This window comes from Mytilus californianus, unplaced genomic scaffold, assembly GCF_021869535.1.
Source record: "Mytilus californianus isolate M0D057914Y unplaced genomic scaffold, xbMytCali1.0.p SCAF_1, whole genome shotgun sequence".
Lineage (NCBI taxonomy): Eukaryota > Metazoa > Mollusca > Bivalvia > Mytilida > Mytilidae > Mytilus > Mytilus californianus.
Genome location: NW_026262581.1, coordinates 137478527 through 137492895, shown reverse-complemented (window position 1 = coordinate 137492895; position 14369 = coordinate 137478527). Strand labels below are relative to the sequence as shown.

Here is a 14369-nt window from a genome sequence, read left to right as displayed (position 1 = left end):
GCTGTAGTCGAATATTTTCTTTTATTTATCAAGTTATTTTAAATTTTCGTTCTTGGCATAGTAGTTATGCATTGAATAGGATGATACGAGAGATCTATTATATAATCTCCTTAAAACTGTTGATTCCTATCGATTCAAAGATTTTTATTTCTCACTCTTAAGGATAACTTCCCAAAGCTTAAGGAATTTAGATCCCTGAGGTTGTTAATGTGCTACTAAAATAAAGTAAACATAAACATATCAGATAGCTCTTCAAAACCATTTTATTCATTTGCTTTATTTCTAAAAATCAAATCAATCAATCATAACTAATGTTCCTTAGTCATAAGAGATGGATTAAAACTCATTATTCTCCCCCCCCCCCCCCCCCCCCCCCCCCTAAAAAAAAACCCAACATAATATTACCATATATAATCATTCTCAGGTTTTTTTTCTAATAAGGATGAACACTCTTTGCCATCGAATATATCAACAACATTGAATATATCAACAACAGTCATTGCATGCAAGTTGCCATTAATTTTGTTTAAATCTCTAAGGATGAAAATATATGCAGTTACATGCATGTGCCTTTTTTTGGAAAATTATTTGTATGAAAAAAAACTGATAATCCAAAACTGAACAAAAGAGTTATTTTTAAGAAAAAGCAACAAACAAGACATATATATCGAATCTTTTTTTTCAACCAAAACATCCATGTACTATAACAAAGAATTAAAATACATTCATCTGAGCAAAAGATTTTAATCTCTGAAAGGGCTATTCTATTATTAGTATATGGACTTTTCTGTTAAATGGGTTATGTATAAATAATCAATGTCATTTAAATATTTACAGACAAACTGAATCAGGTATTAACATGTCCTAATTCCCTTTTAGAAAACTGGAAGGAAAATAATTTCCATTGTCATACAAAGAGAGGAGGTGACTTTTTACTGAGAGGTATGTTACAAGTTATAGTACTGTAGAGTAAAGGATTACTAAGTGATTCAAGATTATACTTTTTACAAACATGTGATATAAAGCAGGTATTTTTATGAATATTTTGTTAAAAAGTCAAATATTAATCAAAATAGACTCATTCTGACTGCCTCGCTCACCAGAATCTATGTTTAATGAGAACAATGGACAGGCCTCACTCACCTCTTTATCACCTATATTTATAAATGAATTTTAACAAGTATTAGAAATTTTTAGTATAATATGAAAACTACTTTTTGTTAATTTACTTCTGGATACTATCTTATGATCATAAACAAGCTTCTGTCCAAGTTTGGTAGAAATCCAGGATAGTTTAAGAAAGTTATTAAAATTTGTAAAACTTTAACCACAGAGTGAATATTTGTGGCCGCCGCCGACGGAATGTAGGATCGCTATGTCTCGCTTTTGCGACAAAAGTCGCAGGCTCGACAAAAAACAAAGCAGACAACATCCTGTCTCAGAAAACAGAGTAAATCAAAATAACAGACTAACATGTGTAAATGACAACTAGAAATCCAATGACAACAGATTACAAAATCCAATGACAACAGATTACAAAATCCAATGACAACAGATTACATGTACATTATTACTTTGAATGAAAGCAGTTAATCCATTCAATTTTTTATCATTCCTTTCATATGATTGATTGATTTGTGTTTAACGCCACTTTCAGCACTATTGGCTATTTAGTGGCGGTCAGTTTTTATAAGTGGAGGAAGCTGGAGTGCACAGAGAAAACCACCGACCTTTGGAAGGAAAACTGACAATCCTAGTCAATTTAAGATTGGAGTCAAGCGCACCTGCCTCGTGTGGGATTCGAACTCATAACCTCAGTGTTGACAGGCTAGTGATACAGTAATTGAACTACTTAGACCACTAACCCACAGAGGCCCCTCATATTCATATGAATAAAAGGACATGTTGGTATACCTCAATGAGACAACAATCAAATTACATACACAGTCATACAATCATCAACGATAGACAGCTGTCTATACAATTTGTTGAACTCTAAATTGAAAGAAGTGAATAAAAAAGTAGGGCTATTTTAACCCAAATTTATTTCACAACCAGTGGCATTTCTAAGTCTTTCAATCATTACTACAATTAACAGTATCATAACTCAATGATAATACTTTTTAAGTATGTAAGAACCTTTTTGCAGGTTTTTTTTTCTGAACATTTAACCACAACATAAATGTCTACAGATAACTCAAAACCCCAATTTTGATAGATTATTTTTTTTTCAATAATCCAGGAAGGACCAAAATTCTATCAGAAGTAAATATTATATCTCTGATACAAATACATTCATGTTGGTTACCATGTTCTTTGATGAATAAATGAAAAAAAAACCAAAAGTCTTGAGTTCTCAGCCAAGAATTGGCCGTTGATTTGAGAACCGTAAAAGACAATAATAGGGGCATAGAATGAACAGTCAGTTTAGAATCTGACTTTATTATAACGTCAGATTGGATGTTGATTTGAGGAACAGAAGTCAATAAGAGACAGGATGTCAATGTAAGTCAAACATATCTAACACATGTCAAAGGCAAAATGGCTTTGTTTTTAATGTGCCATAATTTGGATAAAAGCTATGGTGTGCATTAACTACCTCAGATATACTGCACAATTCAAATGTACTCTTGCCTTACAATTACGACAAAGTTGATCAACTAACAAGCTTGTACAATTTCATCGTTTCGAAATATGAAATAATAAAATAATGGTTGTAAGAGTGTTAGGGACTATTGAAAGGCTTTTTTCTTAAATTTGGAACTTTTTAAATATTTTTTTTTTGTACAACGTAAAATCTAAATAAAAACCCAAGCTAAGTAAAACTAAATAATTATATTTTGTAATTTCCGAAAAAAATGAATGAAAGTTTCAGAAAATCTTAAGAATCAAAATAGTTTAGTGCTAAATGGAATTTATTACCATTTGAATATTAGTCCTCTTAAGATACTATACTGGGACAGATTGTAATGTGGATAATAGTCCTCTTAAGATAATATATTGGGACAGATTAATATTGTAATGTGGATAATAGTTCTCTTTAGATACTATATTAGGACAGATTGTAATGTGGATAATAGTCCTCTTAAGATAGTATATTGGGACACATTGTAATGTGGATAATAGTCCTCTTGAGACACTATATTGGGACAGATTGTAATGTGGATAATAGTCCTCTTAAGATAATATATTGGGACAGATTGTAATGTGGATAATAGTTCTCTTAAGACACTATATTGGAACAGATTGTAATGTGGATAATAGTCCTCTTAAGATACTATATTGGGACAGATTGTAATGTGGATAATAGTCCTCTTGAGACACTATATTGGGACAGATTGTAATGTGGATAATAGTACTCTTAAGATACTATACTGGGACAGATTGTAATGTGGATAATAGTCCTCTTAAGACACTATACTTGGACAGAATGTAATGTGGATAATAGTCCTCTTAAGACACTATACTGGGACAAAATGCAATGTGGATAGATAGTCCTCTTAAGATACTATATTGGGACAGATTGTAATGTGGATAATAGTCCTCTTAAGACACTATAATGGGACAGATTGTAATGTGGATAATAGTACTCTTAAGATACTATACTGGGACAGATTGTAATGTGGATAATAGTCCTCTTAAGACACTATACTTGGACAGAATGTAATGTGGATAATAGTCCTCTTAAGATACTATACTGGGACAGAATGCAATGTGGATAGATAGTCCTCTTAAGATACTATATTGGGACGGATTGTAATGTGGATAATAGTCCTCTTAGGATACTATATTGGGATGGATTGTAATGTGGATATTTGTCTTCTTAAGATACTTTATTGGGACAGAAAGTAATGTGGATAATAGTCCTCTTAAAATATTACATTTGGATGGATTGTAATGTGAATAATAGTCCTCTTAAGATAATATATTGGGACGGATTGTAATGTGGATAATAGTCCTCTTAAGATACTATATTGGGACGGATTGTAATGTGGATAATAGTCCTCTTAAGATACTTTATTGGGACAGATTGTAATGTGGATAATAGTCTTTTTAGATAATATATTGGGACGGATTGTAATGTGGATAATAGTCCTCTTAAGATACTATATTGGGACGGATTGTAATGTGGATAATAGTCCTCTTAAGATACTATATTGGGACTGATTGTAATGTGGATAATTGTTTGAGTATGTACCTTAACACAAACAATAAATAAGATGCAGAACAATAGACTTCATTTAGATGTGGCATGACTTCCTAATTAGTTATCCAATACAGTTGAAAAATGAGGGTTAGATAATGAAAAATTTTATGTTTTTTTTGTTTCACTTTGTCTAATTAGTTTTGGCATATATCTCTTTAGTTAATCTTCCTCTACATTCATGAAACAAAGCATGTAATGCATACTCAATAACCCTTTTAAGTTAAGATTTCATATGAAGAACATCAAACAGAGCTAAAACTATGAATAAAAGGATATGTGGAGTATAAGCCAACGGGACAGCAACCCAACGATAAAAATAACAAAAGGCATCTAGAAGGCAACATACAGTTTTCAATATTATACAAATGTCTACACAATATGCCAAGCTGATACATTGTGCAATAACTATATATAAATTGTGAATAAATTTATCAGAAACAATCACAGATCTGCAATTAAAACTCAATTATTAAGATAACCTGACCATTATAGTAAAGAGGAAGCCTGAAATAAAAAAAAATTCAAATTTTAAAGTAACCAACCCTTATCTACTTAAAGGCATATTTTCCTTTTCCATATACAAAAGAACATTTCCAGGAGCATGGAGATGGTCCTTCAGGTCAAGGTTAGTTACATAAGCTGTGCATTATAACTAACAGTGTACCACCTTGTATTTTAATAACTATTACTTATTCATGCTTAGGCCATATCTGTATAGTAAACCTATACCATATGGACCTTGTCCATTAGGCTAACTAACTTACTTTTTAAGTATTTTCAGGTCATGTCGTCCAAAAAACCTATACCATGTGGACCTTGTCAAAAAGGAAAAATAAACACTAAAGCTGAATACTGGTGTCACAACTGTGATGAAGGATTAAGTTCAACATGTACAGGTCATCACAAAAGATCTAAGTTATCACGTGATCATAAGAATATTGATATCAAAAGTTGTAAACCATCAATCCAAGCCATCATAATAGAATGTGACAAACATGGTCTTCAGCTCAACTTGTACTGTTCTAGTCATTTAATGCCTTGCTGTGATCAATGTATTTCCACAAGTCATTCAAAATGTACTGGAATAAAAAGCTTAAGAAGTGTTGTGGAGAAAACCAAGGTAGAAAAATCAAAAGCATCTGTAGATAAAGCAGAAATACACATGAATAGAGAACCAAGCGTGAGGGTTGCTAAAACAGAAGTACCCATGAATAGAGAACCAAGCGTGAGGGTTGCTAAAACAGAAGTACCCATGAATAGAGAACCAAGCGTGAGGGTTGCTAAAACAGAAGTACCCATGAATAGAGAACCAAGCATGAGGGTTGCTAAAACTGAAGTAGCCATGAATAGAGAACCAAGCGTGAGGGTTGCTAAAACAGAAGTACCCATGAATAGAGAACCAAGCGTGAGGGTTGCTAAAACAGAAGTACCCATGAATAGAGAACCAAGCGTGAGGGTTGCTAAAACAGAAGTCCCTATGAATAGAGAAACAAGTGTGAGGGGGAAAGCACAAGTAGAATCACGAGAACAATCCAATATAAACAACATGGCCATGAATATTGAGACAAAGATTAAGATCAAATTAAGGAATGTAACTGACATGATCTGTCTGATGGATGGAAGAATTATAGTAGTGGATAAGAATGGTAAAGTTAACCCACTTACTTCTGATGGCAAACTAAAGAAAAAATTACCTATACCTGGTGAAGCCTGGAGTGTTACACAGATCAATCAGAACACTATAGCCATAACTTTTCCTACAGAGAAGGCCATTAGAATCTTCAATATGGAGAATAAAACAGTCACCAAAGTTATCACTTTCGACAAAGAATGCAGAGGATTATCATTCTCCAATAATTCTCTGGCTGTAGGTCTGAGTAATGATGAAATCCATATTATAGACTTGGAAGGAAATACACTGAAGTTAATACAAGTTCCGAGTGGATCATACCTGGAGCACCTTGTTTACTGTAATGACAGAGTAACCTATAGTGACTTTAATGGTAACGTAGTATACTGTTATGATGAATCAGGTAAACAGATCTGGCAATATCAACAGGATTTATCAGCACCAAAGGGACTTTGTACAGATACTTATGGTAACATTATTGTAGTGGACTATAGATCTTACAGAATAATAGTAATATCAAAAGATGGACAGAATAGTAGAGTACTGATTAGTGAAGAGGATGGACTGTGGTTGCCTAGGTGTTTTTGTTTCAAACATAATGAGTCTTCAGGTTTTATATATGATACCGATTCCATATACAAGGTAAAATCCAATTTATCTTCTGGATAAAATATACACTGACGAGTCCAATGATGTTACCTGACTTTGATGTACTACAATTTATTTATTTATTTAGTACCATACAGAATCAGTAAATTAAGTTCAGTCTGTATAAGCCATTTTGGATCATACCAATTATACTTGGAATACATTTTAGTAAAAGTAAATTTTCTTAACAGGTCATTATAAACCCATGTACTTTTGTTCCTAAATTTTGTTTTAAATCACCAGAAAAAAAAACCAAGAAATTTTTAAATAAGATGATTTTTCATGAAACAAATTTCAAACTTCCTATCTCTGTGTCTACAATGGTCACAAAATTCAAGGTATTTTAACTCCAAGTAAATAAATATGCACTTGAAAACCAAACAGATTCAAACTTATTTTTAACAGAAAGATTATAAAAGTGCTTGTAAGCACTGAAGGGTAAAGATTGCTTTAATTTATCAGTGGGAAGTAAAACTAAATACTGCATTGTATAAAGCATTGGTTGTAGTTGATTCAATTACAATTCTGGACAAAGGAAGATAGCTCCAATTTTTTAACATGACTTTAACAATGACATCATTGATATTTTTAGAACAGATATTAGATTCCTGTACCTTGCAAAAGTTATGTATTTTTCTTGACAAGTATAACATCATTTTATGACTTGAATATCTGAGCATATATTTCATTGATAAATTTCTCAAAATGTTCATGGATAGGATGTATAGAATGCTATGATCAATGCACTATATTTTGTGTATCTCAAAAGTAGTGATAAGCCTTGGAAGATTTAGATATCAAGTCAGTACCATAGGGTTTTGATTGCATTTCATGCAATCTTTACCCCAAAACTATATAAATTTTATCTAATGTTATAAAAATCATAACTTGGTTAATGTATTTTTGACCGACTGGTGTATGGCTGAAGCAGACAGTAGATTTGCTATTTTAATATAAATCTGAAAAAATTTGAGATTTACGTTATCTTTTTTACTCTATGCTTTCCCTTTCACAGTCACACTTCTCTAGTCATAAAAGTGACAAGAGGAGTAATTACTATAATAAAAAGCCTTAATTAAATACACCTCACAAAAATAATTATTACTATGAAGGTTAATTGATTGAGTTGACTGGTATAAGCTAAGGTACCTGATATTGATTGATCTTTTTGAAATTGTTTCTCATATTTAACTGGTTTACATAATAATCTTATCAATAAACAATTTAATTTATCACTAAAGTGTTTAAAGATTAAATAATCAAATTTCAATAGTTAATGAGAGAAAAAAATAAAAGAACTACCTTGTCTTCATATATACATGTAATACAAGTCTGTGAATGTACACTGGTGTGAAATTTAATTATGTATCCAAAAGCTTTCAAAATGGAGAAAAAATAAACAGTAATTTTGATATTTTGAGTTTTTTGATTTTTTGATTTTTTGATTTTTTGAGTTTTGAAACATTTCAAGGTCAGTTTTGAATATCTATTTTTAGGCATACAAACACTATGATTATTTTTAGATTTTTATAATTTTAGAAATGTTTTATTAGATAATTATGTTTCTCAATCTTAATGGTAAGCTTCTTATTTGATATTATTGACATGGTATATAATTTTTTTTACGTATATGATATTGTACATACATTACTAACAAATACTAACAGCTGTATAAATATGCTATTTGCTAATGTTAACGAGGCTGGGATAACATACCGGTGACATGTTGTTTTTAACTAACAAATGTACAGATTTCAATAAATTATAAACTGCCACTGAAAAAAGCGAATATTTTTGATATTTCACCTGCTGACCCTGTAACTTTTTTTTCCAAGATTCTTCATTTTTAGTGGGCATGAAATTTCTCCCAGAAAGTGGCACCTGATATTAAAGGTTAACCATTCCAACCAGTTGTGGCTACATAGTTTTACATGAGATGTGGAAGATATCAAAATGATATTCAAACTCATTATTCTACTGACAAGGACATGGTCAATAACCAAAAACAACTAAGAGAAAAACAACAGTATCGATACACAACACAGAAAACTAAAACCTGAGCTACACAAATCCAACAAAACAACTTGGGATGATTTCAGGTGCTCCAGAGAGATAAACAGATCCTGCTCCACATGTGGCACCCATCGTGTTGCTCATATAAGTACAGAGGACCAAAGAATAAAGATGTAAACACTATGGAGTTATTAAATGTTTGCAATAAATTAAATTTTCAAGAAACTCATTGTGTGAAAAAAAAGATTTTTTACCTCTAGTAGCCACATTACAAAGGGCTTTTCGGGGTATGCTAAAATAGAGAAAAATGAATCTAGCTTAGGACCCGAAAGTTTAACCACATATATATCAAGGTTTACAATATGGGCAGAGGAATTAAAGAAACTGGGAGAAATATACTGCATATCCAGGCGTTATTATATAGAAATGAAAAGTTCACAATTGAAAAGCAGAAATCATTACTTTTGTTGTAAAGTTTTTTCTCAACCAACCCTCATTGTCAATTTCTAAATTTCTAAATGAAAGTCAAGATATGTGGCAAACTTCATTGTATCTGTTGTATCCATTATTTTAAGTTCCATGGGATAGATGCTTTCAACATAGTCACCAAACTATTATCTAGTGAGAGGACATCATTTATATAGTGGAACATATATACATCACACAGGGCCAAACAACCAAACCCATCTTTTGCCCTTTTTAGCATGGGTACAACCAGACAGGAGAAATTCAGGTGACCATACTTCTATACTGTCAACAACCCTTGGTTCACAAGCCTTTTAGAATAAAGGAAAATACCTTTAACCAAACAAGGCATAAAGATGTATAAAATACTCACATTATGAATAGACTGCATAAAACATGTGCTTTGTTCCTCTGACATACTACAGGATAACAGATGGTACCATATATACATACATACTGTTACCTGGTCTGCCTCTGTTACTGATATATCTATATTCTGTAATAAATAAATCATACTACAGGATAACAGATCATACCATATATACATTCATATTGTTACCTGGTCTGCCACTTTCACTGATATATCAATGTTCTGTAATTAAACTGACATGTCAGCAAGGACCCCTCTGGTACATTTTATGTGAGGCAAATAGACTGATGCATACAAAGCAAATGTTCATAGGTTGTTAATTTTCATAAATTTTGACACCAGCAATTAATTCAGAATGAGTTCTCAATTAATATGTTTTATTAAGATCCAAGCACTATGACATGTATTTTGGTTGGCAGTTCCGTGAATTTTTAACAAAAGGCAAATTTTTACCATTTTTTTTTAATTTGTCAATCACTTTGAAATAACTAATACACCTATATATCACTTGCCACTGGACTTTAAGCAACCAAGAATCAATCAATCAAATCTATAGATCAGTTTTTGTTAAAATCCCTTAATAAGAAGACATTTCTCAAAATATTTGATTTTCTAACAAAAACAAAGATTATTTCCCAAATTAAGGAGCTGAATTTCACTAATATAAATAATGAACATCTACATATTATGCACAATAACTGAGCAACATTGACCTCCTACCTATACTTTTAGAGCTTTTACATTTACAAAAGACATTTCTCAAAATTTGTGATTTTTTTAACAAAAACCAAGTTTTTTTCCCAAATTAATGAGCCGAATTTCACCAAAATAAAAAAAGTAAGTAAGTAGTTTATTATAGTGTCACAATCTAATATACAGTATGACACACAATATTAAAATCTTTAAAACCATATTATATACCTGCCTTTAAGACATATGAGACACATTCAAAAAATGCTTGACACACCAAATTTGGTTATCATCATAATATTCATTTCTTACCAGTGACTGTTCTAAATTACAAAGCAGTTCCTTAAAATCTTGTATATCACATGATACAATGACTGATGATACCAGGGACAATAACTCTTCACAAAGGTCATGTGTACTTTTATCAAGGTCATTCTTTACTTTGTAATGTAGATATTGCTGTAGTAAGATAAACGCTCTGTCCAATATTGTTGTTTTTACTTCAAGGGATAACCCAACAGTTAGTCTACATGATTCCTTTAAAAATCTGACTGCAGCATTCACTTTGAGGCTGGTCTGAAAATATTTACAATAAATAATTTAAGTACTGTGAATTCATTTTATTCGTCGGATACTAATTTTCGTGGAATTCGTTGGTATAGTTGAACCACGAATTTAAATGTTTAATGCAGTACAAATATTCTATATGTTTGTATGTACACTTTGGCAAAACCATGATATCAAATATCCACGAAAATTAGTATCAACGAAAATATATGAATCCACAGTAACTGTTTGTTACAACAATGTAGTGGTAATAGCTGCAACAAAAATATTTGGCTAAATACAAAAGACACATGCCATTTCTCAGCATGAAAATGGTGTGTTAATAAATCATCAATTATTTCAGCCACAAAAAAATAACTAGAGGCTCTACAGAGCCTGTGTCGCTCACTATGTGCATATTCAACAAAGGACACTCTCCAACATTGTAGACGGGACTGGAATTCATGAAGAAAATCTCTGTTTCGTTGATCTTGTATTGCTGTTCATTTAGTCTGTTTAGTTTCTCTCCATCTTCTTTAGTCAGGGGTTCTAATTAGCGGTGGTCTGAGGTCTGTGACCTTCCATTTACAGGTTCAGATTTCCATTTACAGGTTCAGACCTTCCCATCGGTAATTAGTTACACCCGACATACTTTCGTACTTTTGCAGGTCAAAAAAATTACAAAAGCATTTTGAACAAAAATATAAAAGTCTAGTATAAAAATAATCTTAAAATATGCAACTACAAATGTATACTGAAAGGAAACTTATGTGTTTGCTTATATTCTTCACAATTGATTTGATGTATAGTCACGTGACCGTTCGTCATACAAGATACCGGGAAACTGGAGAATGTAATATTAGAACATAACTAGTAAACGGTATGAGTCTGTTTGGTTTTGGGGTGACCTCTTCCAAAAGAAACAATGATGAAACGGGTGATACAGCGAGTGTGATTGATGAAACGGCTTAATGCAGCCCAAAGACTGGATCTGACTAAAAGACCAAATATATGACAGGGAAATGGGAACGTAGACTTTCCCCACACACAGTGAAAGGGAAAGTGCCCTCGTTCGTTGGACAAAATTTTAAAACTTAACCCTATAAAAATCATGATGAAAAATTTTCCCCCAGTATCTATATATCTTGCCAAAATATGTGGTTCAAAGAAACTGACCCCAAGTTTGAAAACCAAAACTGTTATCTGACACACAGTTAGGCCAGTGTGTTCTAAAGCAGCAATTGAAACCAAAACAATTTAAAAGGTACAAAGTGTTATTTAACACAGTGTATAGTGTTGGGGAAAAGGGGTTGCCTTTTTCTGACTGAATTTATCTAAAGAAATTCAGAAAATCAAAGAGCTGAAAGCTCTGAGGAAAAATGACGCCACTGTCTCTAATATTGTGATATTTTTTATGCAAGTCTTGATTTTCACATACCGTAATAAGTTTAACATTGCAACATGTCTCGTAAGCATATAATTGATATTCGTATATGTGTCTGTTTTTTCAGTACAAAGAATAGGTCAAGACTACCTGAATGATCTTCAGTATCCAATTACTACTGGCTGTTTTTTTGTATAAATAAATAGGTCAAGACTACCGGAATGATCTACAATATCCAATGACTACTGGCTGTTCTTTTGTTCTAATAAAAAGGTCAAGACTATTTGAATGATCTACAATATCCAATGACTACTGGCTGTTCTTTTGTACATATAAATAAAGACTACCTGAATGATCTAAAGTATTCTAAGTAATGTGATTTTTTTCTTGCAATTACATTTTTCTAAATCAAGAATATAGACTACTTGTATCCTTTTCAAACCAAATGATTATGAAGAGCCTGTTGTTAGCAAGCTCTTATACCCCACATACTCATTAAATAAGTTACTAGTGACCTAGTTATTTCTGTTACTTGAAGCAAATTATATTTCTGTATATTTAGACAATAGTATAATATTGTTTTACTAGTTTTATTTCACCTTGAAGATTAGACAAATAGGGATACTCCTTCGATTTTTTATTTCATGTCAGTCAGGTCGCTTTATATGAAACTTGAAACCACTTCTCTGCCATATTGTTATTTTATAACAACTCTGCCCTTGACCATGTTGACCCATGTAATTGATATTCATTCTTTAACCATATATCATAGTCAGTTAGTTTTTGATTTTGCACTCCCACACCACCTTTCATGTCTTTCAGGTCAAATGTCTGTCTCCATTTAAGTTAATGACATTGAACAATCATGGTATTAAACACAATTTCAATAGTGATAATGCTGTTCTCGTGGGTCACCATATATTCAACTTGGGTAGCATTCCAGTTATTGAAATTTGTGTCAGATTAGAACAATAATCTAGATCTTTAGGAATGGATCTTATAATTTAATATGGAGCCATACATGTAGTATGGGACCCCTACACGGTAACAAAAAAAAAACAAGCTTGAAAGGATACAATGTCAAGCGGCAAAATCTATCACCAGAGATTACAAGTCAAAAGAGGATGGACAGGATATGTCTCTAAAATGCTTGCTGAACTGGAACTACAGCAAGATCTCCCGACAAGATGAACAAAGCGTTGAAGCCAGAAGTTAATATTTATGTAAAAAGTAGATGAGGGGCTGATTCCCGCTATTGAACCATACTGTCATTCTATAATACTGTAAATTCAGAAATTATTGCGATGTTTTTATTATTGCGAAAAATGCGACAGGGTCATAATCGCAATAATTTAAACTCGCATTTTGAAATTTTTTATATGAATTAAACAGGATTTTTCTCAATATCGCAAAAATTAAAATCGCATTTTAGTCCAAAATGACAAAATCGCACTAATAAATGCACGCAATAATTTCTGAATTTACAGTATCATTGCGTAAGTATTTCTGTATTGGCCTTGTTATTGGTCCATGTCTTGGGTGTATTGGTCTGAGGCGAAGCGGAAGGCCAATACTGCTGGCCGAGGACCAATAATAAGGCCAATACAGAAATACACGTAATAGTATCTTTATTAATTAACTACAGTGTTACAATATTTTTTTTTATTTCATTTCACAAGAGATAAACATTTTTACCTTGAAGTGGAACTATCCAAATCTCAGTTTCCTTTTATAAGACGCAATATCTAATGATTCGGTGCCGTTTGACTGCTGGCCGAGAACCAATAATAAGGCCAATACAGAAATACACGTAATAGTATCTTTATTAATTAACTACAGTGTTACAATATTTTTTTTATTTCATTTCACAAGAGATAAACATTTTCACCTCGAAGTGGAACTATCCAAATCTCAGTTTCTTTTTATAAGATGCAATATCTAATGATTCGGTGCCGTTTGAAGTATCTTCAGCCTTTTCTCATCTGATGAATTTTTCTACCCTTTCCAGTCACTATAAAGTGTTACAACTTTAATTTAGACACAACACACAAATAGTAATTTGAAAGGTACTGCCATTGCATGTGTAATGCAAATATATTTAAAAAAAAAATAATGTAAGAGTTGAAATTGATACAACTATCCATAAGCCAGTTGACCAAAGAACGAAGATTTGCACAATTACAGAATGCATATGCCTGGTTCGGGTTTAAAAATAAACGACCGTTTAAATACAAAACATGAGAAGCGACAGTAAACAGTAAAAATCGATTTGTACCATCGACATGATGAAATTATGAGGTCGTCAAGAAATGAACATTGTGATAATTTACTCGTTCCCCAAACCTGAAATAATCCCATCGTTTACTTTCAAAATGCTTTTTAAATGAATGGGACCGTCTTTAACCTAAAATATATG

At 32.1% G+C, this 14369-nt stretch overlaps 2 protein-coding genes across 7 annotated transcripts in view; one reads left to right on the top strand and one right to left on the bottom strand.

Annotated features, from left to right (window-relative positions):
* LOC127736392 (uncharacterized) overlaps positions 1-8269 on the top strand; it is a 38528-nt gene extending 30259 nt beyond the window's left edge. Inside the window, exons 1-2 of one of the 2 annotated variants that reach the window (XM_052246918.1) lie at positions 816-942; positions 4989-8269. In XM_052246918.1, the coding sequence (XP_052102878.1) occupies positions 4992-6506 (1515 nt within the window). In that variant the 5' untranslated portion in view covers positions 816-942; positions 4989-4991 and the 3' untranslated portion in view covers positions 6507-8269. Of the gene's footprint in view, positions 1-815; positions 943-4988 lie in introns of those variants that run through there. The other variant, XM_052246926.1, reaches the window with a different exon arrangement.
* LOC127736365 (unhealthy ribosome biogenesis protein 2 homolog) overlaps positions 1-14369 on the bottom strand; it is a 66074-nt gene that overhangs the window by 11248 nt on the left and 40457 nt on the right. For all 5 annotated transcript variants that reach the window (XM_052246873.1, XM_052246882.1, XM_052246905.1 and 2 more), the window contains 2 exons: positions 10336-10599; positions 9337-9459 (listed from right to left, as the gene is read on the bottom strand). In XM_052246873.1, the coding sequence (XP_052102833.1) occupies positions 9337-9459; positions 10336-10599 (387 nt within the window). The remainder of the gene's footprint in view (positions 1-9336; positions 9460-10335; positions 10600-14369) is intronic.